At 51.2% G+C, this 23,985-nt stretch overlaps 2 protein-coding genes across 2 annotated transcripts; both read right to left on the bottom strand.

The window, feature by feature from the left end:
* Positions 1–1,728: 1,728 nt before the first annotated feature.
* Positions 1,729–8,623, bottom strand: ATP5MC1 (ATP synthase membrane subunit c locus 1). The gene is given in 6 exon segments (XM_053999821.1): positions 1,729–1,901; positions 4,854–5,020; positions 5,578–5,586; positions 5,782–5,856; positions 6,763–6,811; positions 8,516–8,623. Coding segments are annotated over 5 exon segments (405 nt in total). The 5' UTR covers positions 6,802–6,811; positions 8,516–8,623; the 3' UTR covers positions 1,729–1,786.
* On the bottom strand, positions 8,357–18,629 carry LOC128819651 (collagen alpha-1(I) chain-like). The gene is made up of 5 exons (XM_053999889.1): positions 18,550–18,629; positions 16,699–16,845; positions 14,679–14,810; positions 12,468–12,784; positions 8,357–8,784 (listed from the first exon to the last, which is right to left on the bottom strand). The coding sequence occupies exons 1-5, from the start codon at positions 18,627–18,629 to the stop codon at positions 8,357–8,359; spliced, it is 1,104 nt and encodes a 367-aa protein (XP_053855864.1).
* Positions 18,630–23,985: the final 5,356 nt, after the last annotated feature.

Raw genomic sequence — 23,985 nt, 5'->3', positions numbered from 1 at the left:
CTACTCCAGGCTTTCGTAGGGACGAGGCGTGGAGCAGCTGGGGGGTGAAAATCCCCTCAGCTCCGGGGTTTTTGTGGGAATTCTGCTCTGAGGAGGGACAGCTCCAGCTCCGGGGTGAGAATTCCTGGGAATTCCCTTCTGCCACGGGATCCTGGAATGCTTTGGGTGGGGAGGGACCTTGAACCCCAGCCAGGGACAATTCCCAGGGACATTCCAGGGATGGGGCAGCCACGGATTCCCAGGAATTCTCCCCGATATCCGACCCCAACTTCCCCTCGTGGAGCTTTGTTTTCCCAGGGCCCGGATTTGGGGGGATTTTTTACAGATTTGAGTTGACTCCACCTTCGTCGTCTTCTCTTCCCATTCCCATCCCACAGCTGGGATTTTCCACCCAAAACCTTCTCCAGAAGGTGAAAAATAATGGTAAAAAAAAAAACCCAAAAGATTTCTGTAGAGAAATCCATGGTTTCCTCTGGGAATTCCATCCCAGGGGAAAAGAATGGAAAAGGGAAAGAATTCCCTCTGGGAATTCCATCCCAGCCCCAAAAGGGAAAGAATTCTCCCCAATATCCAACCCCAACCTCTTCTCATGGAGCTCTGTTTTCCCAGGGCCCAATTTTGGGGGGATTTTTTACAGATTTGAGTTGACTCCACCTTCATTTTCCTCTCTTCCCATTCCCATTCTCATCCCACAGCTGGGATTTTCCAGCCAGGCCAGAATCTGCCCCAGAAGGTGAAAAATAAAGGTTAAAAAAAGCCCCAAAAGCAGCGATTTCCGTAGAGAAATCCGTGGTTTCCTCTGGGAATTCCATCCCAGCCCCAAAAGGGAAAGAATTCTCCCCAATATCCAACTCCAACCTCTTCTCATGGAGCTTTGTTTTCCCAAGGCCCAATTTTGGGGGGATTTTTCCAGATTTGAGTTAACTCCAGCTTTGATTTCCATCCCACAGCTGGGATTTTCCAGCCAGGCCAGAATCTGCCCCAGAAGGTGAAAAATAAAGGTAAAAAAAGCCCCAAAAGCAGCGATTTCCGTAGAGAAATCCGTGGTTTCCTCTGGGAATTCCATCCCAGACCCCTAACCCAACACCCAACCCCAACCTCTTTTCCCAGGGCCCAGTTTTGGGGGGATTTTTCCAGATTTGAGTTAACTCCAGCTTTGGTTTCCATCCCACAGCTGGGATTTTCCATCCTTTAACCCCCACATCAACCCAGACCAGAATCTTCCCCAGAAAGTGAAAAAAAGGGGAAAAAAAAAACCCAAGTCAGCAATTTCTGTAGAGAAATCTGTGGTTTCCTCTGGGAATTCCATCAGGAATTCCAAAAGAGAAAGAATTCTCTCAATACCCAACCTCTGCTTTCCCAGGGCCCAGTTTTGGGGGGATTTTTGCAGATTTGAGTTAACTCCACCTTCATTTTCCATCCCACAGCTGGGATTTTCCAGCCAGGCCAGAATCTGCCCCAGAAGGTGAAAAATAAAGGTAAAAAAAGCCCCAAAAGCAGCGATTTCCGTAGAGAAACCCGTGGTTTCCTCTGGGAATTCCATCCCAGACCCCTAACCCAACACCCAACCCCAACCTCTTTTCCCAGGGCCCAGTTTTGGGGGGATTTTTGCAGATTTGAGTTAACTCCAGCTTTGATTTCCATCCCACAGCTGGGATTTTCCAGCCAGGCCAGAATCTGCCCCAGAAGGTGAAAAATAAAGGTTAAAAAAAGCCCCAAAAGCAGCGATTTCCGTAGAGAAATCCGTGGTTTACTGGTCGGAGAGGAGGAGGAGGGCCCCCAGGTGTCACATGGCGAAGAGGATGAGGAAGGCCACCATGAGGCAGAAGAGCCCCATGGCCTCGGACAGCGCGAAGCCCAGGATGGCGTAGGAGAAGAGCTGCTGCTTCAGGGAGGGGTTCCTGGAGCCGGGAAAAAACGGGAATGGGAATGGGGAATGACGGCCTGGGGCAGGGAATGGTGCCCCAAGCCAGGGAATCCAACCAGGGAGTGAAACCAGGGAATGAAACCAGGGAGTGAAACCAGGGAATCCAACCAGGGAATCCAACCAGGGAATGAAACCAGGGAGTGAAACCAGGGAATGAAACCAGGGAATCCAACCAGGGAATCCAACCAGGGAATCCAACCAGGGAGTGATGTCCCAAACCAGGGAATGAAACCAGGGAGTGAAACCAGGGAATCCAACCAGGGAATCCAACCAGGGAATGGTGCCCCAAGCCAGGGAATCCAACCAGGGAATGAAACCAGGGAATCCAACCAGGGAATCCAACCAGGGAATCCAACCAGGGAATGATGTCCCAAACCAGGGAATAAAACCAGGGAATGATACCCCAAATCAGGGAATGACTCCAGGGAGTGAAACTAGGGAATGAAACCAGGGAGTGAAACCAGGGAGTGAAACCAGGGGATGATGTCCTGAACCAGGGGATAAAACCAGGGAATGATGCCCCAAGCCAGGGAATGAAACCAGGGAATGAAACCAGGGAATGATGTCCTGAACCAGGGAATAACTCCAGGGAATGATGCCCAAAATCAGGGAATAACTCCAGGGATTGATGCCCCAAACCAGGGAATGATGCCCCAAGCCAGGGAATGATGCCCCAAGCCAGGGAATTACTCCAGGGAATCGTGCCCCAAACCAGGGAGTAACTCCAGAGAATGAAACCAGGGAATGATGCCCCAAATCAGGGAATAACTCCAGAGAATGAAATCAGGGACTAACTCCAGGGAATGATGCCCCAAGCCAGGGAATTACTCCAGGGAATTCCCAAAAACAGGGAATAACACCAGGGAATAATTCCAGGGAATTCCCCAATCCAGGGCATAAATCCAGGGAATAATGCCCCAATCCAGGGAATAAATCCAGGGAATAATTCCCTAAGGCAGCCCAGACCTGAGGCTGTGCAGGGAGCAACTGGGATGGGATCCATGGGATGGGATAACGGGATGGGATGGGATCCATGGGGTGGGATCAATGGGGTGGGATAATGGGATGGGATAATGGGATGGGATAATGGGATGGGATCAATGGGATGGGATCCATGGGATGGGATCCATGGGATGGGATCCATGGGATGGGATCAGTGGGGTGGGATCCATGGAATCAATGGGATGGGATCCATGGGATCAACGGGATGGGATCAGTGGGATTGATGGGATAATGGGATGGGATAATGGGATATCTGTTTTTTTCCCTGGTTTTAGGGACGTTGAACCCTGGGTTTAGCTGGCACCTGGTGGTTCCCAGCTGCAATTCCTGCAATTCCTTCCAGAGGCAGCAGAGCTCCAAAGCTGGGATCAGTTAGGGGGAGGATTCAAACAATTCAGGGACTTGGTTTTAACAGAGCAGTGGATTAATTTAACAGAAAAACAGATTATTTTAATTGACCAGTGGGTTATTTAAAGAGAATAATCACTTTAATATTTTACCCTAATAATTATTTTAATAGAATGGATTATATTGAGAAAATAGCACAGTTTTATTAGAATAAAATAAATTAGTAAATCAAATATTTTATTAGAATTGTTTTAAGAGAGAGGGTTATTTTTAATAGATCAGTGGGTTCTACTTAGGAGAAGAATGGGTTGTTTAAATAAATGGATTATTTTAAGAGAAAATTTGATTATTTTAGTAGAATGCATTCATTTAATTGAATAATGGGGTTTTTAAAGAGAAGAGGGGATATTTTTAGGGCAATGGGGAGCATTTTTAGGGAACACTGGACCATTTTTAGGGAACACTGGACCATTTTAGGGGAACACTGGACCATTTTAGGGGAACACTGGACCATTTTAGGGGAACACTGGACCATTTTTAAGGGCATGGTGGATCATTTTTAGGGGAACAGGGGATTAATCTTCAGGGGAATGGGGGACCTTTCTAAAGGACCATTTTAGGGGAAGACTGGAGCGTTTGTAAGGGAATGCTGCACCACCACCACTCCCATTTGATATCCCGAGTCCTTAACAGCCATCCTGCTCCACACCCCCGTGCAGAGCCGGCCCCAAACCCCGGGGAAAGGCCCCTGGGAATGGCCCCAAATCCCGGGGAAGGACCCCAGGGAATGGCCCCAAACCCCGGGGAATGGCCCCAAATCCTGAGGAAAGGCCACAAACCCCGGGGAATGGCCCCAAATCTCGGGGAAAGGCCCCTAGGAATGGCCCCAAATCCCGGGGAAGGGCCCCTGGGAATGGCCCCAAATCCCAGGGAAGGGCCCCAGGGAATGGCCCCAAATCCCGGGGAAGGGCCCCTGGGAATGGCCCCAAATCCCGGGGAAGGACCCCAGGGAATGGCCCCAAATCCCAGGGAAGGGCCCCAAATCCCGGGGAAGGGCCTCAAATCTCAGGGAAAGGCCCCTGGGAATGGCCCCAAATCCCGGGGAATGGCCCCAAATCTCAGGGAAAGGCCCCTGGGAATGGCCCCAAATCCCAGGGAAAGGCCCCTGGGAATGGCCCCAAATCCCAAGGAATGGCCCCAAATCCCAGGGAAGGGCCCCAAATCCCAGGGAATGGCCCCAAATCTCAGGGAAAGGCCCCTGGGAATGGCCCCAAATTCCAGGGAAAGGCCCCTGGGAATGGCCCCAAATCCCAAGGAATGGCCCCAAATCCCAGGGAAGGGCCCCAAATCCCAGGGAATGGCCCCAAATCCCAGGGAAAGGCCCCTGGGAATGGCCCCAAATCCCAAGGAATGGCCCCAAATCCCAGGGAAGGGCCCCAAATCCCAGGGAAGGGCCCCAAATCCCAGGGAAAGGCCCCTGGGAAAGGCCCCCAATCCCAGGGAATGGCCCCAAATCCGAGGGAATGGCCCCGAATCCCGGGGAGTGGCCCCGAAGCCGCGTTCCCGAGCACCGCACCTGGCGTAGCCGATGATGAGGCTCCCGAAGACGGTGCCGATCCCCGCCCCCGAGCCCGCCACGCCCACGGTGGCGGCGCCGGCCCCGATGAACTTGGCGGCCGTGTCGATGTCCCGGGACAGCGCCGTGCTGCGGAACTGCCGCCGGGGCTGCGCAGCCGGGGACACCTGCGGGACACCGGGACAGCTCAGGGACAGAGCAGGGACACCGGGACAGGGCAGGGACACCGGGACAGGGCAGGGACACCGGGACAGCTCAGGGACAGAGCAGGGACACCGGGACAGCTCAGGGACACCGGGACAGCTCAGGGACACCGGGACAGGGCAGGGACACCGGGACAGGGCAGGGACAGCCAGGGGACAGGGCAGGGACAGGGCAGGGACAGGGCAGGGACAGCTCAGGGACAGAGCAGGGACACCGGGACAGGGCAGGGGACAGCCAGGGACAGCTCAGGGACAGCCAGGGACAGCTCAGGGACACCGGGACAGCTCAGGGACACTGGGACAGGGCAGGGACAGCTCAAGGGACAGCCAGGGGACAGGGCAGGGACAGAGCAGGGACAGCCAGGGACACTGGGACAGGGCAGGGACAGCTCAGGGGACAGCCAGGGACACGGGGACAGCTCAGGGGACAGCTCAGGGGACAGCCAGGGACAGCCAGGGACAGGGCAGGGACATGGGGACACCCTGGGGACATGGGGACAGCTCAGGGACAGGGCAGTGACACCTCAGGGCTGGCACCCAGCACGTTGGTCCTGATCAACAGCAGGAGGATGAGGATGGAGGATGAAGGATGAAGGAGCAGGATGGGGATGAAGGATGAGGATGAAGGAGCAGGATGAAGGATCAGATTAAAGGAGCAAGATGAGGATGAAGGAGCAGGATGGGGATGAAGGATGAGGACAAAGCCCAAGCCCACCCCATCTCACCTGTGCGCTCTCCTCAGGCCTGCTGAACACAGCCACGGACACGGGCCTGGCCAGAGCCCTGGAGCAGCAGCGGAGCTGCAGGGACAGGGACAGGGAGAGGGACAGGGACAGGGAGAGGGACAGCAGGTCAGCCCAGCCCGCCCTGCCCAAGCACCCCCAGCACCCTCTGTGTGGAGAGCCTGGCCCCAAAACCCAGCCCAAAGCCCTCTGTGTGGAGAGCCTGGCCCCAAAACCCAGCCCAAACCCCTCTGCATGCAGAGCCTGGCCCTCAAACCCAGCCCAAAGCCCTCTGCATGCAGAGCCTGGCCCTAAAACCCAGCCCAAACCCTTCTGTGTGGACAGCCTGGCCCCAAAACCCAGCCCAAACCCCTCTGTGTGGAGAGCCTGGCCCTAAAACCCAGCCCAAACCCCTCTGCATGCAGAGCCTGGCCCTAAAACCCAGCCCAAAGCCCTCTGTGTGGACAGCCTGGCCCCAAAACCCAGCCCAAAGGCCTGCAGCCACTGCTGGGAGCAGAGATCAGCGTTCCCAACCCTCAGGAAAGGCTCAGGTGTTTTATGGAGCGCTGAAATCCCCCTAAACCACCCCAACGGGACACAACGATTGGAAAACGAAGGGTTATCACTGGAGGGGGTTTCTGTTTCAGCCACTGGGATCAATTCCACACACCCCAGGCTGAGCACAGCGAGGCCCCAGCCCCAGAAATCCCCGTTTTCCCCCCATTCCCACAGGTTTTCCTCCTGGAAAGAAAAGGGATTCCCGAGTGACGCCGTGGAAATCCGGGAGCTCCCGCAGGCAGCGGCTGCAGCTGAGTGCCAGCCCCTCACATGGTGTCACCAGAGGTCACCTTGTTGTTCCCTTCCTCCTCAAACCCAGGCTAAAAAACTCCTGGGGATCCCAGCTCAGCTCGGGGCATGGAGAAATGCCCCAAATCCCAAATTCCCAGCGGGAATTCCCACCAGCCCGGCCAGGGGAGGTCCTACCAGCGCCGGGGAGCTGAGGAGCGCCAGGGGAGCCTGCATGTTGCTGGATCTGCAAGGAGAAAAACACGGAAATAACAAAGAAATAACGCAAAGCCGCGGGGATCCCCGCCCCTCGGAGCTCCTCTGCTGTCCCCAGGACAGGGCACTGTCCCCAGGGTTGTGTCCCCAGGGTTGTGTCCCCAGGTTGTGTCCCCAGCACGGCTCTGTGTCCCCAGCATGGCTCTGTGTCCCCAGGTTGTGTCCCCAGCACGGCTCTGTGTCCCCAGCATGGCTCTGTGTCCCCAGGTTGTGTCCCCAGCATGGCTCTGTGTCCCCAGCACGGCTCTGTGTCCCCAGGGTTGTGTCCCCAGCATGGCTCTGTGTCCCCAGCACGGCTCTGTGTCCCCAGGTTGTGTCCCCAGCACGGCTCTGTGTCCCCAGCATGGCTCTGTGTCCCCAGGTTGTGTCCCCAGCACAGCTCTGTGTCCCCAGCACAGCTCTGTGTCCCCAGGGCTGTGTCCCCAGCATGGCTCTGTGTCCCCACAGCTCTGTCCCATTGACCCCGCCCTGTCCCCAAGGTTTTAACCCCACCATGTCCCCAGCTGTCCCCAAAGCTTTCACCTCACTGTGTCCCCAAGGTTTTAACCCCACCGTGTCCTCAACTGTCCCCGGGGCTTTCACCCCACGGTGTCCCCAAAGTTTTAACCCCACCATGTCCCCAATTGTCCCCAAAGCTTTAACCCCACTGTGTCCCTGACTGTCCCCAAGGTTTTAACCCCACTGTGTCCCCAAGGTTTTAACCCCACCGTGTCCCCAACTGTCCCCAAAGCTTTCACCCCACTGTGTCCCCAAGGTTTTAACCCCACTGTGTCCCCAAGGCTTTGTCTCACCATGTCCTCAAGGTTTTAACCTCACAGTGACTGTCCCCAAGGCTTTGTCCCCAAAGCTTTAACCCCACTGTGTCCCCAATGTTTTAACCCTACCTTGTCCCCAACTGTCCCCAAGGCTTTATCCCTAAGGTTTTAACCCCAGTGTTACCAAAGCTGTCACCCCACTGTGTCCCTGACTGTCCCCAAAGCTTTAACCCCACTGTGTCCCCAATGTTTTAACCCTACCTTGTCCCCAAGGCTTTGTCCCTAAGGTTTTAACCCCAGTGTCCCCAAAGCTTTCACCCCACCGTGTCCCCAAAGCTTTAACCCCACTGTGTCCCCAAGGTTTTAACCCCACCGTGTCCCCAGTTGTCCCCAAGGTTTTAACCCCACTGTGTCCCCAAGGTTTTAACCCCACCGTGTCCCTAAGGTTTTAACCCCACCGTGTCCCCAGTTGTCCCCAAAGCTTTAACCCCACTGTATCCCCAAGGTTTTAACCCCACCGTGTCCCCAGTTGTCCCCAAGGTTTTAACCCCGTGTCCCCAGCTGTCCCCAAAGCTTTAACCCCATTGTGTCCCCAAGGTTTTAACCCCCCGAGTCCCCGACCGTCCCCCCCGTGTCCCCGAGGCTTTGCCCCCGCCGTGTCCCCGGCTGTCCCCTCAGCCCTCGCACAGCTCCGCGTCCTCCCTCCCCCGTTAATCCCCGCTCGGTGCCTCCCCCGGGCAGCTCCTCCCGCCCTTTCTCCCTCACGACCCCCCCCCCACCCCCGCCGAGGGCAGCGCAGGCCCCACCGCCCGCCGGGCAGCGAAGGGCACGACCCCAGCGAGGATCGGCCGGGCCCGAGGCTCCGGGCGGGAGCCGCGGGGGCAGCGGCGGGCGCGGGGCCGGCCCGGGCCGGGTCCCACCTGCGCGGGGTCCGCTCGGGCCGGCGGCGGCGGCGGCTCTGTGGGCAGCGTCACCTTGGCCGTGTCCCCGCCGGCGTCCTCCGCTCCCATTGGCTGCCGCCGCGCGCGCGCGCCCGCGCCCGCCCTCCCCATTGGCCGAGCGCCGAGGAAACCCCGCCTCCCCTCATCCGGGGATGGCGGGGGAGAAGGCGGGGAGGGAGGGGCGGGGACGCGGGTGGTGGTGATTGGTGGGTTGAGGGCGGCGGGCGCTCGCTGATTGGGTGAGGCGGCTGTCAATCTGGCGGTGGGCGGGGAAGGGCGGGGTCGGTGGCCCCTGAGGGAGGGTTCGGGATGGGGGAAAAGGACCGGGGGAAGGAGGCGGGATGTGGGAACGGGAGGGGATTTGTGGGGTCAGGGATGGGATGTGGGAACGGGAGAGGATTTGTGGGGTCGGGAGAGGATTTGTGGGGTCAGGGATGGGATGTGGGAACGGGAGAGGATTTGTGGGAACGGGAGAGGATTTTTGGGGTCAGGGGAAGGGTTTGTGGGGTCGGGGAAATTGTTTGTGGGGTCAGGGATGGGATGTGGGAACGGGAGAGGATTTGTGGGGTCAGGGATGGGATGTGGGAACGGGAGAGGATTTGTGGGGTCAGGGGAGGGTGTGTGGGGCCAGAAATATTCTGTGGGATCAGGGACAGGTTTGTGGGGCCAGAAACGTTCTGCGGGACCTGTGGAGGGTTCTGTGGGAGCAGGGAAGGATTTGTGGGACCAAGGAAGGTGTTTTGGGACCAAGGAAGGTGTTTTAGGACCGAGAAAGGTGTTTTAGGTCCAAGGAAGGTGTTTTGGGACCGAGGAAGGTGTTTTAGGTCCAAGGAAGGTGTTTTAGGTCCAAGGAAGGTTTTTTGGGACCAGAGCAGGAACTGTGGAGACCTCCCAGCACCTGAGAGCGCTGCAGGGAGCAGGAGAGGGCCCTGCCCAGGGGATTTAGGGTCAGGGAGGAGACCCCGAGGGATTTAGGGTCAGGGAGCAGGAGAGGGCCCTGCCCAGGGGATTTAGGGTCAGGGAGCAGGAGAGGGATTCCCCGCTGGGATTTCGGGCTGGAGTTTCAGGCCAGGATTTTGGGCTGGGATTTTGCGCTGGAGTTTCAGACTGGGATTTTGGGCTGGGATTCCCCGCTGGAATTTTGGGCCAGAATTTCGGGCTGGGATTTCGGGCCGGAATTTTGGGCTGGGATTTCTGGCTGGGATTTTGGGCCAGAATATCAGGCTGGAATTTTGGGCCGGGATTTCAGGCCAGAATTTCGGGCCGGGATTTTGGGCTGGGATTCCCCGCTGGAATTTTGGGCCAGAATTTCAGTCTGGGATTTCAGGCCAGGATTTCAGTCTGGGATTTCAGGCTAGGATTTTGGGCTGGAATTAAGGGCGGGAATTTCGGGCCGGAATTTCAGGCTGGGAATTTCAGGCTGGAATTTCAGGCTGGAATTTCAGGCTGGGATTTCAGGCTGGGAATTTCAGGCCGGGATTTTGGGCTGGAATTTTGGGCTGGAATTTCAGGCTGGGAATTTCAGGCCAGGATTTTGGGCCGGGATTTTGGGCTGGAATTTCAGGCTGGGATTTCTGGCCGGGATTTCAGGCTGGGATTTCAGGCCAGGATTTTGGGCTGGAATTTCGGGCAGGAATTTCAGGCTGGGATTTTGGGCTGGAATTTCAGGCTGGAATTTCAGGCTGGGATTTCTGGCTGGAATTTCAGGCTGGGATTTCAGGCTGGGAATTTCGGGCTGGAATTTCAGGCTGGGATTTTGGGCTGGAATTTTGGGCTGGAATTTCAGGCTGGGATTTCTGGCCGGGATTTCAGGCTGGAATTTCAGGCTGGGATTTCAGGCTGGGATTTCAGGCCGGGAATTTCGGGCTGGAATTCCTCCTGGCGGATCCCAAATCCAGCCCGGGTGTCCCCGCTGTGCTTCGGGATCCCCTCCAGGCCCTTGCCGGGATTCCCGGGGCGTTTTTTGGGAATTCCTGGAGCCCCTCCCCGACCCCATCCCTGCTCGGAATGCAAATTTCAGCAGGAGAAAATTCTTTATTTCAGCAGGGGCAGGAATCCCGCTGCTCCTCGGGAGGGAATTCCACGGGAAATCCTGGAGCTACGCGGCCCTGGCAGGAAAAAAATCCCCAAATTCCTAAAAATGGCCCCGGAATTGCCGGTTAAAAATGACATTTTGTGCCTGCGGGGTGGGAGTTCAGGTGTTCCATGGAGCTGTGGGTGCCCACAGGGGGAAGTGGGGAAAAATTGGGAATTTGGGGGGAAAGGGGTTAAAAAAGGGGTAAAAAAGGGAATTTAAAAAAGGGAATTTAAAGGGGAATTTAAAAAAGGGGTTTAAAGGGGAATTTAAAAAAGGGGATTGAAAGGGGAATTTAAAGGGGAATTTTAAAAAAAGGGGTTTTAAAAAAGGGAATTTAAAAAAGGGAATTTAAAAAAGGGGATTTAAAAAAGGGAATTTAAAGGGGAATTTTCAAAAAGGGGTTGAAAAAGGGAATTTAAAAAAGGGAATTTAAAAAAGGGAATTTAAAAAAGGGAATTTAAAGGGGAATTTAAAGGGGAATTTTAAAAAGGGGTTTTAAAAAAGGGAATTTAAAAAAGGGGATTGAAAAGGGAATTTAAAAAAAGGGGATTGAAAGGGGATTTAAAAAAGGGAATTTAAAAAAGGGGATTGAAAGGGGAATTTTCAAAAAGGGGTTGAAAAAGGGAATTTAAAAAAGGGGATTGAAAGGGGAATTTAAAAAAGGGAATTTAAAGGGGAATTTAAAGGGGAATTTAAAAAAAAGGGGGTTTAAAAAAGGGAATTTAAAAAAGGGAATTTAAAGGGGAATTTTCAAAAAGGGGTTGAAAAAGGGAATTTAAAAAAGGGAATTTAAAGGGGAATTTAAAAAAAGGGGTTTAAAAAGGGAATTTAAAAAAGGGGTTTAAAGGGGATTTAAAAAAGGGGATTGAAAAGGGAATTTAAAAAAGGGAATTTAAAGGGGAATTTTAAAAAGGGGAATTTTAAAAAGGGGAATTTTAAAAAGGGGAATTTTAAAAAGGGGTTTTAAAAAGGAATTTAAAGGGGAATTTAAAAAAGGGGATTGAAAGGGGAATTTAAAAAAAGGGGGTTTAAAAAAGGGAATTTAAAGGGGAATTTTAAAAAAGGGGGTTTAAAAAAGGGATTTTGAAATGGGATTTTTAAAAGGGGAATTTAAAAAAGGGGATTTTAAAAAAGGGAATTAAAAGGGGAATTTTTAAAAAAGGGGGTTTAAAAAAGGGAATTTAAAAAAGGGGATTTAAAGGGGATTTTAAAAAAAGGGGTTGAAAAAGGGAATTTAAAGGGGGTTTTAAAAAGGGATTTTTTAAAAGGGATTTTAAAAAGGGGAATTTAAAAAGGATTTTAAAAGGGGTTTTTAAAAGGGAATTTTAAAAGGGATTTTTAAAAGGAGTTTAAAAAGGAGTTTAAAAAGGGAATTTAAAGGGGAATTTAAAAAGGGGTTTGAAAAAGGGAATTTAAAAGGGATTTTTAAAAAGGGATTTTAAAAAGTGGAATTTTAAAAGGGATTTTTAAAAACGGATTTTAAAAAGGGATTTAAAAAAGAATTTCAAAGGGATTTTTAAAAAGGGGTTTTAAAAAGGGAATTTAAAAGGGGATTTTTAAAAGAGGTTTAAAAAAGGGATTTTAAAAATGGGAATTTTAAAAAAGTGGAATTTTAAAAAGAGATTTTAAAAAGGGTTTTTTTAAAAAGGGGATTTGTAAAGGGATTTCCTGCAGGACAGAGCTCAGGATCCTGCTGGGATTTTCCTGGGATTATTTTGGGTTTTTGGGGTTTTTTTGGTGGGTTTTTTGTTGTTGTTGTTGTTGTTTGTTTGGGGTTTTTTTCTTTTTTTTTTTTTTTTTTTTTTTGGGGGGGGTTTTTTTGTTTGTTTTTTTTTTTTTTTTGGTGGGAATTGCCTGAAATAATTTCAGAAAAATCAACCAAATCCCCGAATCCTGAGTTTGGGTTGGAAAAATCCCAAATCCCAAATCCCAAATCCCAAATCCCATCCAGTTCTACTCCCCAGCCTTGGGCACCTCCAGGGACGGGGTGGAAAATCACATTCTCTGGGAATATAATCCCAAAAAAACCCCAAAAAAACCCAAATTTTGGGGCATTTTTGGGATTTTTAGGCACTGACTTGGCCCTGCAGAGCTCGCCCGACATCAGCCAGGTCAGGAATTCCTGCTCCAAAAATTCCCTCAGGCCCTCGGAGCCTTCCAGAGCCGGAAAACTGCGGGAAAAAAGAAATAAAATTCAGTGAAAATGGAATTAAAATGGGAAAAAAAATTCCTGGGTTTGGCATCCCCCTCTCCCAGGTTGAATTTGTGGGGGATTTTGTTGGGTTTTGATATTTCCTGCTGGAGGAATGACCCCCAAAGGGTTAATTTTGTCTGGAAAAGGGGAAATTCTTGAGGTTTTGGGAATTATTTGGGTGGGGTTTTCGGAGGGTTTGGCCTCAAAAGCAAAAAAAAAAAAAAAAAAAGCTGTAAAACCAAGAATTAATCCCCATATTCTGTAAAAAAAACAAAAAAAACCCCAAAAAAAAACCCCAAAAAAAGCTGTAAAAACAACGAATAATCCCCAAATTCCGTAAAAAAAAAACAAAAACAAAAAAAAAAACCAAAAAAAGCTGTAAAAACATCAAATATCCCCAAATTCCGTAAAAAAAAAACCAAAAAAAAAACCCAAAAAAGCTGTAAAAACATCAAAATATCCCCAAATTCCATAAAAAAAAAACAAACCAAAAAAAAAAAGCTGTAAAAACATAAAATATCCCCAAATTCCTTAAAAAAAAACCAAAAAAAAAACCCCAAAAAAGCTGTAAAAACATCAAATATCCCCAAATTCCATTAAAAAAACCCAAATAAAGTCACAAAATGCTGTGAAAAACACAACAAGTCCCCAAATTCTGAATAAAACACGAAAAAAATTTCACAAATTCTGTAAAAGAACCAAATAAATCCCCCAAATTCTGTAAAAAAACCCCAAAAATCTTCACAAATGCTGTAGAAAACCCAAATAAATCCCCCCAAATCCCACTAAAAATCCCAAAATACCCTGAAATTCTGTACAAATCCCCAAATTCCATTTCATAAACCCCAAAAAATCCACCCCAATTTCCATTAAAAACCCAACAAAACTCCCAAATTCCATAAAAAAAAACCCCAAAACCTCCCCAACTTCCCATAAAATCCCAACAAATCCCCGAATTCCATTAAATAAAACCCCAAAATATCCAAAATTCCCATAAAAACCCCAACAAATCCCCAAATTCCATGAAAAAAACCCAAAATATCCCAGATTCCCATAAAATCCCCAACAAATCCCGAAATTCCATGAAAAAAAACCCCAAATTTCCACCAAAGCCCCACAAATCCTGTCCCAATTCCTGCAGAAATCCCAACAAATCCCCAAATTCCAATTTTAAAAACCCAAAATGCCCCAAATTCCCATAAAATCCCAACAAATCCCCGAATTCCATTAAAAAACAACCCCAAAACATCCCAAATTCCCATAAAAAAACCAACAAATCCCGAAATTCCATGAAAAAAAACCCAAAAACCTCCCCCAATTTCCATAAAATCCCCAACAAATCCCCGAATTCCATTAAAAAAAAAACCCAAAATCCCACAAATTTCCACCAAAACCCCACAAATGCCCCAAATCCTGCCGAAATCCCAACAAATCCCCAAATTCCAAACAAAAAAAAACCCCAAAATGCCCCAAATTTCCACCAAAACCCCCAAATCCTGCCGAAATCCCAACAAATCCCCAAATTCCATGAAAAAAAACCCCAAAAACCTCCCCAATTCCCATAAAATCCCCAACAAATCCCCAAATTCCATTTAAAAAACCCCAATTTTCCACCAAAACCCCACAAATCCCCAAATCCTGCAGAAATCCCAACAAATCCCCAAATTCCATGAAAAAAACCCCGAAAACCTCCCCAATTTCCATAAAATCCCCAACAAATCCCCAAATTCCATTAAAAAAAAACCAAAACCTCCCCAATTCCCATAAAAACCCCAACAAATCCCCAAATTCCATTTAAAAAACCCCAAATTTCCACCAAACCCCCAATCCTGCCCCAATGCCCCATTCCCCGCTTTCCCTTCCCGCCTCACCTCGGGATTTCCCGGTTTTTCCAGAGCCATCCCAGGAAATCTTTGGCTCCTGGCGCCCCAAAATCCGATTTTCCCCCATCCCCGGCTCCTCTTGGGGTCCTGCTCTCCCTCTCCAGGGGCTCCTCGGCGTCGCTGGGGAAGGAAAACCGGGAAAAAAATCCCAAAAGTCCTCAAGAAGGGGCCGGGATTCCACTTTTCCCAAAATCCCGAGGGAGGGAGGGAGGGAAAATTCCACGGATTTGGGGAAAAAAAGGGAAAATCCCGATGCTGATGTTCGCCAGGGGAAAACATCCGGGCTGCTGGGAATTGGGGGATTTGGGAAATTGGGAAATCGGGAATTGGGAATTGGGGGATTTGGGGATTTGGGAAATCGGGAATCGGGAATTGGGGGATTTGGGAAATTGGGAATTGGGGGATTTGGGAAATTGGGAAATCGGGAATTGGGAATTGGGGATTTGGGAAATGGGGAATTGGGGGATTTGGGGATTTGGGAAATCGGGAATCGGGAATTGGGGGATTTGGGAAATTGGGAATTGGGGGATTTGGGAATTCAGGAAATTGAGAATTTGGGGATTTGGGAATTCAGGAAATCAGGAATTGGGGAATTGGGGAATTTGGGGAATTGGGGAATTTGGGGATTCGGGAAATTGGGAATTGGGGAATTTGGGGATTCTGAGATTGGGGGATTTAGGAAATCAGGAATTGGGGGAATTGGGGAATTTGGGGATTCTGGGATTGGGGAAATTGGGAACTGGGGGATTTGGGAATTTGGGGAATTTTGGGGATTCTGGAATAGGGGGATTGGGAAATTTGGGAACTGGGGATTTGGGAATCAGGGAATTTGGGAATTCTGGATTTGGGGATTTGGGGATTTAGGACTTGGAGAATTTGGGGATTTGGGGATTTTGGGAATTGGGGAATTTAGGAATTTAGAGATTGGGGGATTGGGGAATGCGGGAATTGGAGATTTGGGGGATTCAGGAATTGGGGAAATTGGGAATTGAGGAAGTTGGGAATTGGGGAGATCGGAAATTGGGGATTCAGGAATTGGGGAAATCAGGAATTGGGGAATTCAGGAATTGAGGAGATCGGGATTTGGGGAGATGGGGAATTGGGGAGACCGGGAATTGGGGGTTCAGGAATTGGGGATTCAGGAATTCGAGAGATCGGGATTTGGGGATTCAGGAATTGGGGAATTCAGGAATTGGGGAGATGGGGAATTGGGGAGATCGGGAATTGGGGATTCAGGATTTGGGGAATTCAGGAATTGGGGAGATCGGGAATTGGGGGTTCAGGAATTGGGAATTGGAGATTCAGGAATTGGGGAATTCAGGAACTGAGGAGATCGGGAATTGGGGATTCAGGAATTGGGGATTCAGGAATTGGGGAATTCAGGAATTGGGGGTTCAGGAATTGGGGATTCAGGAATTGGGAATTCAGGAATTGGGGGTTCGGGAATTGGGAATTCAGGAATTGGGGATTCGGGAATTGGGAATTCAGGAATTGGGGGTTCAGGAATTGGGAATTCAGGAATTGGGGGTTCAGGAATTGGGGATTCAGGAATTGGGGTTCGGGAATTGGGAATTCAGGAATTGGGGATTCAGGAATTGGGGGTTCGGGAATTGGGGATTCAGGAATTGGGGAATTCAGGAATTGGGGGTTCAGGAATTGGGGAATTCAGGAATTGGGGATTCGGGAATTGGTGAATTCAGGGATTGGGGGTTCAGGAATTGGGGAATTCAGGAATTGGGGGTTCGGGAATTGGGGGTTCGGGAATTGGGGAATTCAGGAATTGGGGATTCAGGAATTGGGGGTTCAGGAATTCGGGAATTGGGGATTCAGGAATTGGGGATTCAGGAATTGGGGTTCGGGAATTGGGGTTCGGGAATTGGGGATTCAGGAATTGGGGTTCGGGAATTGGGGTTCGGGAATTGGGGATTCAGGAATTGGGGTTCGGGAATTGGGGTTCGGGAATTGGGGTTCGGGAATTGGGGGTTCGGGAATTGGGGCTGGCTCTCACGGGCTGTCCCTCTCGCGCCGGGCCAGCAGCCACTGCACGAAGCTCCTGCCGAGCACGCGCTCCACGCTGCGGCTGTAGTCGCTGGCCAGCGCCGCCTCCGAGTAACGGCGCCGCAGCGGCCGCGGGCCCGGCACCGCCAGCGCGGCCCTGGCACCGCGGCACGGCGTGAGCGGATCCCGGCAGCGGGGTCACCCCCATCCCGGGAACGGGGGCACTGATCCCATGGGATGGGGGCACCCCGATCCCGGGAATGGGGTCACTGATCCCATGGGATGGGGTCACCCCGATCCCATGGGATGGGGTCACCCCGATCCCGGGAATGGGGTCACCCCGATCCCATGGGATGGGGTCACTCTGATCCCGGGAATGGGGTCACCCCGATCCCGTGGGATGGGGTCACTGATCCCATGGGATGGGGTCACCCTGATCCCGTGGGATGGGGTCACCCTGATCCTATGGGATGGGGTCACCATGATCCCGGGGGATGGGCTGAGAGCTGATCCCATGGGATGGGGTCACCCCGATCCCGGGAATGGGGTCACACTGATCCCGGGGACGGGGTCACTCTGATCCCGGGGGATGGGCTGAGAGCTGATCCCGTGGGATGGGGAGAGAACTGATCCTGTCAGGATTTGGTCACTCCTGATCCCACTGGGAGACCCCTGGAGCCCCCCAGGCTCCATCCCCCCCCCATTCCCAGCTCCCCGAGCGCTTTCGGGACGTTTCCGTCGCTCCCTCTCTGGGAGGGGCTGGCGGATCCCGCGGATCCCCAGCCGCGATTTTGGCCGCTCGGGATGGGGGCTGGAATTGTTTTCCCGTTTCTTTGGCTCCATCCCTGCTCCCAAGGAAACCCTTCCCGGTGTCCCTGCGGGGGACAGAAACCCCCTCAGGACCCGAAACCCCAAAGAATTCCAGGGCCGATCCTTTCCCGGGATTGCAGCAGCTCCTGCCGCTCCGCCGAGCGTTCTTTGGGATTTCTCGGGATTTTTCCCGCAGGAGTCAGGGCAGGAGAGAACAAAGTCTTTATCCCGGCCCTGATTTATGGATCCGTAATTTTCCGGGAGCTTCCAAGCCCTGGCTGCCCTCCGGCCCCGCTCCTGGAAGGCGGTCCCACCCCATTCCTTGTTCCCAAACAACCTCCTGGCCCCGGGCGACTCCCGGCGCCTCCCTGCTCGCCCCGAGCCGCGGATTTGTTGGGAAAACACCGGGACGCTGCTCCGGGGTTTGGGTTTGATCTGCCCCTATCGGCTCCTCCTCGCTGCTCCCGCCTGGCTCCGAGCCGGGATCGGGATCGGGATCGGGGTCGGGGTCGGGGTCGGGATCGCTCCTGGGTCTCCTCCCGCACCGTTCCCACCTCCCCAGCGCTGGGCCGAGCCCAGGGAGTCCGCCCCAAATCCAGGGAGTCCACCCCAAATCCATGGGATCAGCCCCCCAAATCCATGGAGTGCACCCCAAATCCATGGGATCAGCCCCCCAAATCCATGGAGTCCGCCCCAAATCCATGGGATCAGCCCCCCCAAATCCATGGAGTCCGCCCCAAATCCATGGAACACGCCCCGAACCCGCTGCTCCGCCCCGGGGGGCAGGAGGGGGCTCCCGGTTCCCCGCTGACATTCCCGGTTCCCGGTGCCCCGCTCACCCCGGGCACATTCCCGGTTCCCCGGGCACATTCCCGGTTCCCCGCTGACATTCCCGGTTCCCGGTGCCCCGCTCACCCCGCTGACATTCCCGGTTCCCCGCGGACATTCCCGGTTCCCCGCGGACGTTCCCGGTTCCCCGCGGACGTTCCCGGTTCCCCGCGGACGTTCCCGGTTCCCCGGGCACATTCCCGGTTCCCGGTTCCCCGCTCACCCCGGGCCGCGCTCCTCCGCGCACACCACGCCCAGCCCGGCCAGCAGCAGCGGCAGCGCCCACAGGGACCTCAGGGACATCTTCCCGGGCGGAATTCCCTCGGGATAACCGGGAGAACGAGCGGGAGAAGCGGGACCTGCAGCACGCGGGACGCTCGGGATGCGATTCCAGCGGGATCGGGCTGGGAATTTTCCCCTCCATCCATCCCACAAACCTCCTGCCCTTGCCAGCCGAATCCCTCCATCCCAAAGCTCCTTCCCAGCTTTTCCTGCTCTGCTCCCCGGACTCTGACCGTGGAATTCCCGGTGGGAATTCCCGGTGGGAACGGGGTTAGGTTCTCGAACCCTCCGGCTCCGTCCCAGCCCGGCCTGGGAGTGGGAATGTCCCTGGAGCAGGGAATTCCACAGGGAATCCCCACTGTCCCCGCCCGCTTTGGCAGCCTGATCCAGTTCCGGGGGGATTTTTTGGGATGGATAAAGTTTGGGATGGGAAATATCAATTAGGGAAAACGTGGACAGCGATGGGATGGAATCCTAAAATTCCCAAGGGTTTAAAAAAAAAAAAGGATTTCCAATAATCCCAATAATCCGTGGAATTGGGGACGGCTCTCCCTCCCTTCCAGGGGAATCCTGCACGGAGGGAGCGCTGCCATTCCCTAAAATCCAGGCTCCATTCCCTCTCCTCACATCCCAAAAATTCCCCCATGCTTCCAACATTTCCAGCTCCATCGTGCCCAAAATTTCCTCCACAATTCCAGCATTTCCCCTGGAATTCCCATTCTCCCCAGAATTCCAATTTCTCCCTGGAATTCCCATTTTCCCTAGAACTCCCATTTCTCTCTGCAACTCCCATTTTCCACAGAATCCCCATTTTCCCTGGAATTCCCATTCTCCCCAGAATTCCAATTTTCCCCTGGAACTCCCATTTTTCCCTGGAATTCCCATTCTCCCCAGAATTCCAAATATCCCCTGGAATTCCAATTTCTCCCTAGAACTCCCATTCCTCCCTGGAATTCCAATTTCTCCCCAGAACTCCCATTTCCCCCAGAACTCCCATTTTCCCTGGAATTCCCATTTTTCCCAGAATTTCTTACCTCCCTGGGCGGATTCCCGGCGGCTCTGCAACCCCGGAGCCGCTCGGGGCCGTTTTTATCCCGATTCCAGAGGGTAACCAGGAAATCCAGCCGGGAATTGGGGCAATTCCCAGCAGGAAATCACCTCGGGAAATATTGACATTAATGGCAATTAAACATTTCTGCACCAGGGCATTAATGGGGCTGTTGCAGCCCTAATTCCATGGAAAACACCCCCCCGAAATTCCCACTTTTGCCATGGAAAAACCCCAGCCTGCTCCTCCTTCGCTGAAATCCTTGGATCCCGTTGCAAATCCAGGGATCTGCCAGCCCCAAATCCAGCGTTTCCTCCCCAAAAATGGGATCTCCAAGAGGAGATTTGGGATGGAGAGGGGCAGATCCAGCTCGGGAGTGCCAAATCCCAGTTTGGGATTGCCACGAGGTTTTGGGATTGCCAAATCCTGGTTTGGGATTCTCAGATCCTGCTCTGGGATTGTCAAATCCCAGTTTGGGATCCTCTTTTGGGATTCCCAAATCTCATTTAGGAATTGCCACGGATACCCCATTCCCAGATCCCATCCCCATCCCAGGAAAGGCTCTCCCTGCTCCATGGATACCCCATTCCCATATCCCATTCCCAGATCCCGCCCTGCTCCATGGATACCCCATATCCCATTCCCGTATCCCATTCCCAATCCCATACCCCATATCCCATTCCCATATCCCATATCCCAAACCCCATTCCCAACCCCAGATCCCACCCCGCTCCATGGACACCCCATTCCCATATCCCATTCCCAGATCCCATACCCCATTCCCATATCCTGCCCCGCTCCATGGACACCCCATTCTCAGATCCCATATCCCATATCCAATTCCCATTCCCATTCCCATACCCCATTCCCATATCCCATTCCCAGATCCCATATCCCATTCCCACATCCCGCTCCATGGACACCCCATTCCCAGATCCCATATCCCAATCCCACATCCTGCTCCATGGACACCCGTTCCCATTCCCATACCCCATTCCCAGATCCCATATCCCAATCCCATATCCCAATCCCATTCCCAGATCCCGCTCCACGGACACCCGGGTGTTCCCAGCGGCCCCTCAGGCACTAATTACCCTCACGCAGCTCATTAACCAATTAACCCCGTTCCCTTTTCCCGGGCTCCCGAAGCCGGGCCGTTGTCCCGGCCGCGAGCGCCGCGGAGGAGCGGGAATTTTTATCCCGAGATCTTTACGATGTGTGCTCTGGGAGCGGCGATCCCGCTTTTCCCCTCCCGGGCGGGAAGGTAATCGGGTGAGAGGAATTTCCAGCTGGAGCCGCTCCCGCTTCTCCCGGGAAGAGCGGCGGCGTTCCCGGATTTCCCAGGGTGTCTGCAGTGAAGGAAAGGGGGGATCTGGCAGCAGATCCCGCGGTGGGATTCAGGAATTCCAGGAACGGGGTATCCGTGGAGCAGGAAGGGATGTGGGAGATGGGATATGGGAATGGGATATGGGATAGGGAATGGGATATGGGAATGGGATATGGGATAGGGAATGGGATATGGGATAGCGAATGGGATATGGGAATGGGATATGGGATAGGGAATGGGATATGGGAATGGGATATGGGAATGGGATATGGGATGTGGGATTGAGAATGGGATATGGGAATGGGATATGGGATATGGGATACAGGATATCCATGGAGCAGGAAGGGATGTGGGAGATGGAATTGGGAATGGGAATTGGGAATGGGAATGGGATATGGGAATGGGATATGGGATAGGGAATGGGATATGGGAATGGGATATGGGATATGGGGGATGAGAATGGGATGTGGGATATGGGAATGGGATATGGGATATGGGATATCCATGGAGCAGGAAGGGATGTGGCAGATGGAATTGGGAATGGGATGTGGGATATGGGATATGGGAATGGGAATGGAATATGGGATATGGAATGGGATATGGAATGGGAATGGGATATGGGATAGGGAATGGGGTATCCATGGAGCAGGAAGGGATGTGGGAGATGGAATTGGGAATGGGATATGGGATAGGGAATGGGATAGGGAATGGGATATGGGATATGGGATATGGGATGGGAATGGGGTATCCATGGAGCGGGGCAGGATATGGGATATGGGATATGGGATATCCATGGAGCAGGAAGGGATGTGGGAGATGGGAATGGGATTTGGGATATGGGATATAGGGTTGGGAATGGGGTATCCATGGAGCAGGAAGGGATCTGGGATATGGGATCTGGGATATCCATGGAGCAGGGAGCTTTTCCTGGGATGGGATATGGGATTAGGATCTGGGAATGGGATTTGGGAATGGGTTATCCATGGGAGAGTTTTTCCTGGGATGGGATATGGGATTAGGATTGGGATCTGAGATCTGGGAATGGGGGATCCATGGCGCAGGGAGCTTTTCCTGGATTGGGATTGGGATCTGGGAATGGGGCATCCCTGGCAATTCCTAAATGAAATTTGGGAATCCCGAAATGACATTTGGGAATCCCAAAAGAGGATCTGGGAATGCCAGTTCCAGGAATTCCCAGGGAATTCCCAGAAAAGCAGGAATTGTCCCAAATCCTGCTCCGAACCTCGCCCTTCCCCAGCCCCGGCTCCTTCCCGGGGTCATTCCCAGCCCTGGAATTTCCATCCCGGAAAACCCAGCCCGGGCTGGAGGAGCCGCAATTCCGGGAATTCGGGAATGCCTTGGGAAGGTCCCGAAAGCTCCCGGAGAAAATCCCAGGGAAACTCGGATTCCAAAGGGAATCAGGAGCTGGAATCATGGAAAACAGGGATGGGAACGACCTCGGGGATTTCGGGATGGATCCTCCTTCTTCCTTTCCTTGAGTTTCCTGGAGTTTCCTTGAATTCCCTTGAATTTCCTTGGATTTCCATTATTTTCCTTGGATTTCCTTGAATTTCCATGAATTTCCTTGAATTTCTTTGAATTTCCTGGAATTTCCATGAGTTTCCTTGAATTTCCTTGAATTTCCTTGAATTTCCATGAGTTTCCATGATTTTCCTTGGATTTCCCTGGATTTCCATGAGTTTCCTTGAATTTCCATGAATTACTTTGAATTTCCTGGAATTTCTTTGAATTTCCTTGAGTTTCCTTGAGTTTCTTTGAATTTCCTGGAATTTCCATGAGTTTCCTTGAATTTCCTTGAATTCTCTTGAATTTCCATGAATTCTCTTGAATTTCCATGAATTTCCTTGAATTTCCTGGAATTTCTTTGAATTTCCTTGAGTTTCCATGATTTTCCTTGGATTTCCTTGAATTTCCATGAGTTTCCTTGAGTTTTTTTTTTTAATTTCCTTGAATTTCCTTGAATTCCCTTGAATTTCCACGAGTTTCCATGATTTTCCTTGGATTTCCCTGGATTTCCATGAGTTTCCTTGAGTTTCCATGAATTACTTTGAATTTCCTGGAATTTCTTTGAATTTCCATGAATTTTTTTGAATTTCCTTGAATTTCCTTGAGTTTCTTTGACTTTCCTTGAGTTTCCATGGATTTCTTTGAATTTCCATGAGTTTTTTTGAATTTCCTTGAGTTTCTTTTAATTTCCTTGAGTTTCCTTGAATTTTCTTGAATTTCCATGAGTTTCCTTGAGTTTTTTTTAATTTCCTTGAATTTCCTTGAATTCCCTTGAATTTCCACGAGTTTCCATGATTTTCCTTGGATTTCCCTGGATTTCCATGAGTTTCCTTGAATTTCCTTGAGTTTCCTTGAGTTTCCATGAATTACTTTGAATTTCCATGAATTTTTTTGAATTTCCTTGACTTTCCTTGAGTTTCTTTGACTTTCCTTGAGTTTCCATGGATTTCTTTGAATTTCCTTGAATTTCCATGAGTTTTTTTGAATTTCCTTGAGTTTCTTTTAATTTCCTTGAGTTTCCTTGAATTTCCTGGAATTTCCTTGAGTTTCCTTGAGTTTCCATGATTTTCCTTGAATTTCCTTGAATTTCCCTGAATTTCCTTGAATTTCTTTGAATTTCCATGAATATTTTTGAATTTCCTTGACTTTCCTTGAGTTTCCTTGAGTTTCTTTTAATTTCCATGAATTTCCTTGAGTTTTTTTTTTTAATTTCCCTGAATTTCCTTGAATTTCCTTGAATTTCCCTGAATTCCCTTGAATTTCCTTGAATTTCTTGAATTTCCATGAGTTTCCTTGAGTTTTTTTAAATTCCCTTGAATTTCCTTGAATTTCCTTGAATTTCTTGAATTTCCATGAGTTTTTTTTTAATTTCCTTGAGTTTCCTTGAGTTTTTTTGAATTTCCTGGAATTCCCATGAGTTTCCTTGAATTCTCTTGAATTTCCACGAATTTCTTTGAATTCCCTTGAGTTTTTTT

The sequence above is a fragment of the Vidua macroura genome, chromosome 27 (assembly GCF_024509145.1).
Source record: "Vidua macroura isolate BioBank_ID:100142 chromosome 27, ASM2450914v1, whole genome shotgun sequence".
Classification (NCBI taxonomy): Eukaryota; Metazoa; Chordata; class Aves; order Passeriformes; family Viduidae; genus Vidua; species Vidua macroura.
The sequence above is the reverse complement of the archived record's forward strand: the minus strand, read 5'-3'. Positions and strand labels throughout refer to the sequence as shown.